This window comes from Phaethon lepturus, unplaced genomic scaffold (assembly GCF_000687285.1).
Source record: "Phaethon lepturus isolate BGI_N335 unplaced genomic scaffold, ASM68728v1 scaffold31837, whole genome shotgun sequence".
In the NCBI taxonomy this organism is placed as follows: Eukaryota; Metazoa; Chordata; class Aves; order Phaethontiformes; family Phaethontidae; genus Phaethon; species Phaethon lepturus.
In genome coordinates, this window is record NW_010551659.1 from 538 (window position 1) to 1,486 (window position 949).

Sequence of the window (949 nt, forward strand, 5' to 3'; positions counted from 1 at the left end):
TGAGCCCCCATGGGAACAAATCGCAGCAGGGGCCGAGCGTCCCACCGCCAATTTTTCCAGCCCCCTCCCGAGCACAGAGCTCCCCGGGAGCCAGCACGCTCACACCGAGCCCGAGATTGCATGGACAAGGCAGAAGCAGACAGTCCCCAGATGGCACCCGGGGCGCAGGGCGTACCGGGCGGCAATGGAGAAAGGTTTTACCTTCACGTCCTCCCACAGATCCTTCTCCTCTTTCAGCACGCGGCTGGTGTGCAGCGGGGTCTGGGGCACCTGCATGGATTGCTGCCAAGAGAGCGGAGGAGCATGAGCCGGGAGCCGCAGGCGTTCCGTCCCATCCCTGCCCCTCCGCATCCCCACCCCATCCTGCTGCCTCATCCGCCCCGCACTCACCATGATCCAGGGGTGGTTCATGAACTCTGTTATCGTCATGCGCTGAGTCGGGTCCGTCTTCAGCAGGTTGCGGATCAGCTGCTTAACTGGAAGGGTTTGTGCAGGGCCGGGCGTTAGCAGGTCCCAGGGGGGCTCTCCCTGCGCTCCAGCCTGAGCCAGCAGCCCCAAAACGCCCGCATGCACCTCCCGTCCTCTCCGTGCCACAGACCTCACCCCGGTCAAACCCTTCAGCAAAAGCCTCTTGAGCAAAGAGGTGAAGCTGCTGCATCACTGAGAGGTGACCCACGACATGCCCAGTCTTCCCCCAGCCTCCGCAGCGCTGCTGGACACAGGGCTGACCCCAAAGGAAGACCTCAGCCGGGGAAAGCCGTCATGGGGACTGCGTTTACCTTCCTCCGACACTTCGGACCATTCAGGATTGGGAAACTCGTACTGGCCCATTCGGATTCGCTTCTTCATGCCGGGCGAGATGGCCAGGCCGTGGTTGGAGTAGAAGGGGGGGTACCCGCACAGCCTGCGCCGGGAGAGGGAGCAGAGAGTCAAGGCGCTGCCCCGAAAC

At 63.3% G+C, this 949-nt stretch overlaps 1 protein-coding gene across 1 annotated transcript in view; it reads right to left on the bottom strand.

The window, feature by feature from the left end:
- MAPKAPK2 (mitogen-activated protein kinase-activated protein kinase 2) overlaps nt 1-949 on the bottom strand; it is a gene marked incomplete at its 5' end in the record, with an annotated part of 3,376 nt that overhangs the window by 299 nt on the left and 2,128 nt on the right. The window contains 3 exons of the mRNA XM_010290988.1: nt 202-282; nt 391-476; nt 780-904. Of these exons, the coding sequence (XP_010289290.1) occupies nt 202-282; nt 391-476; nt 780-904 (292 nt within the window). The remainder of the gene's footprint in view (nt 1-201; nt 283-390; nt 477-779; nt 905-949) is intronic.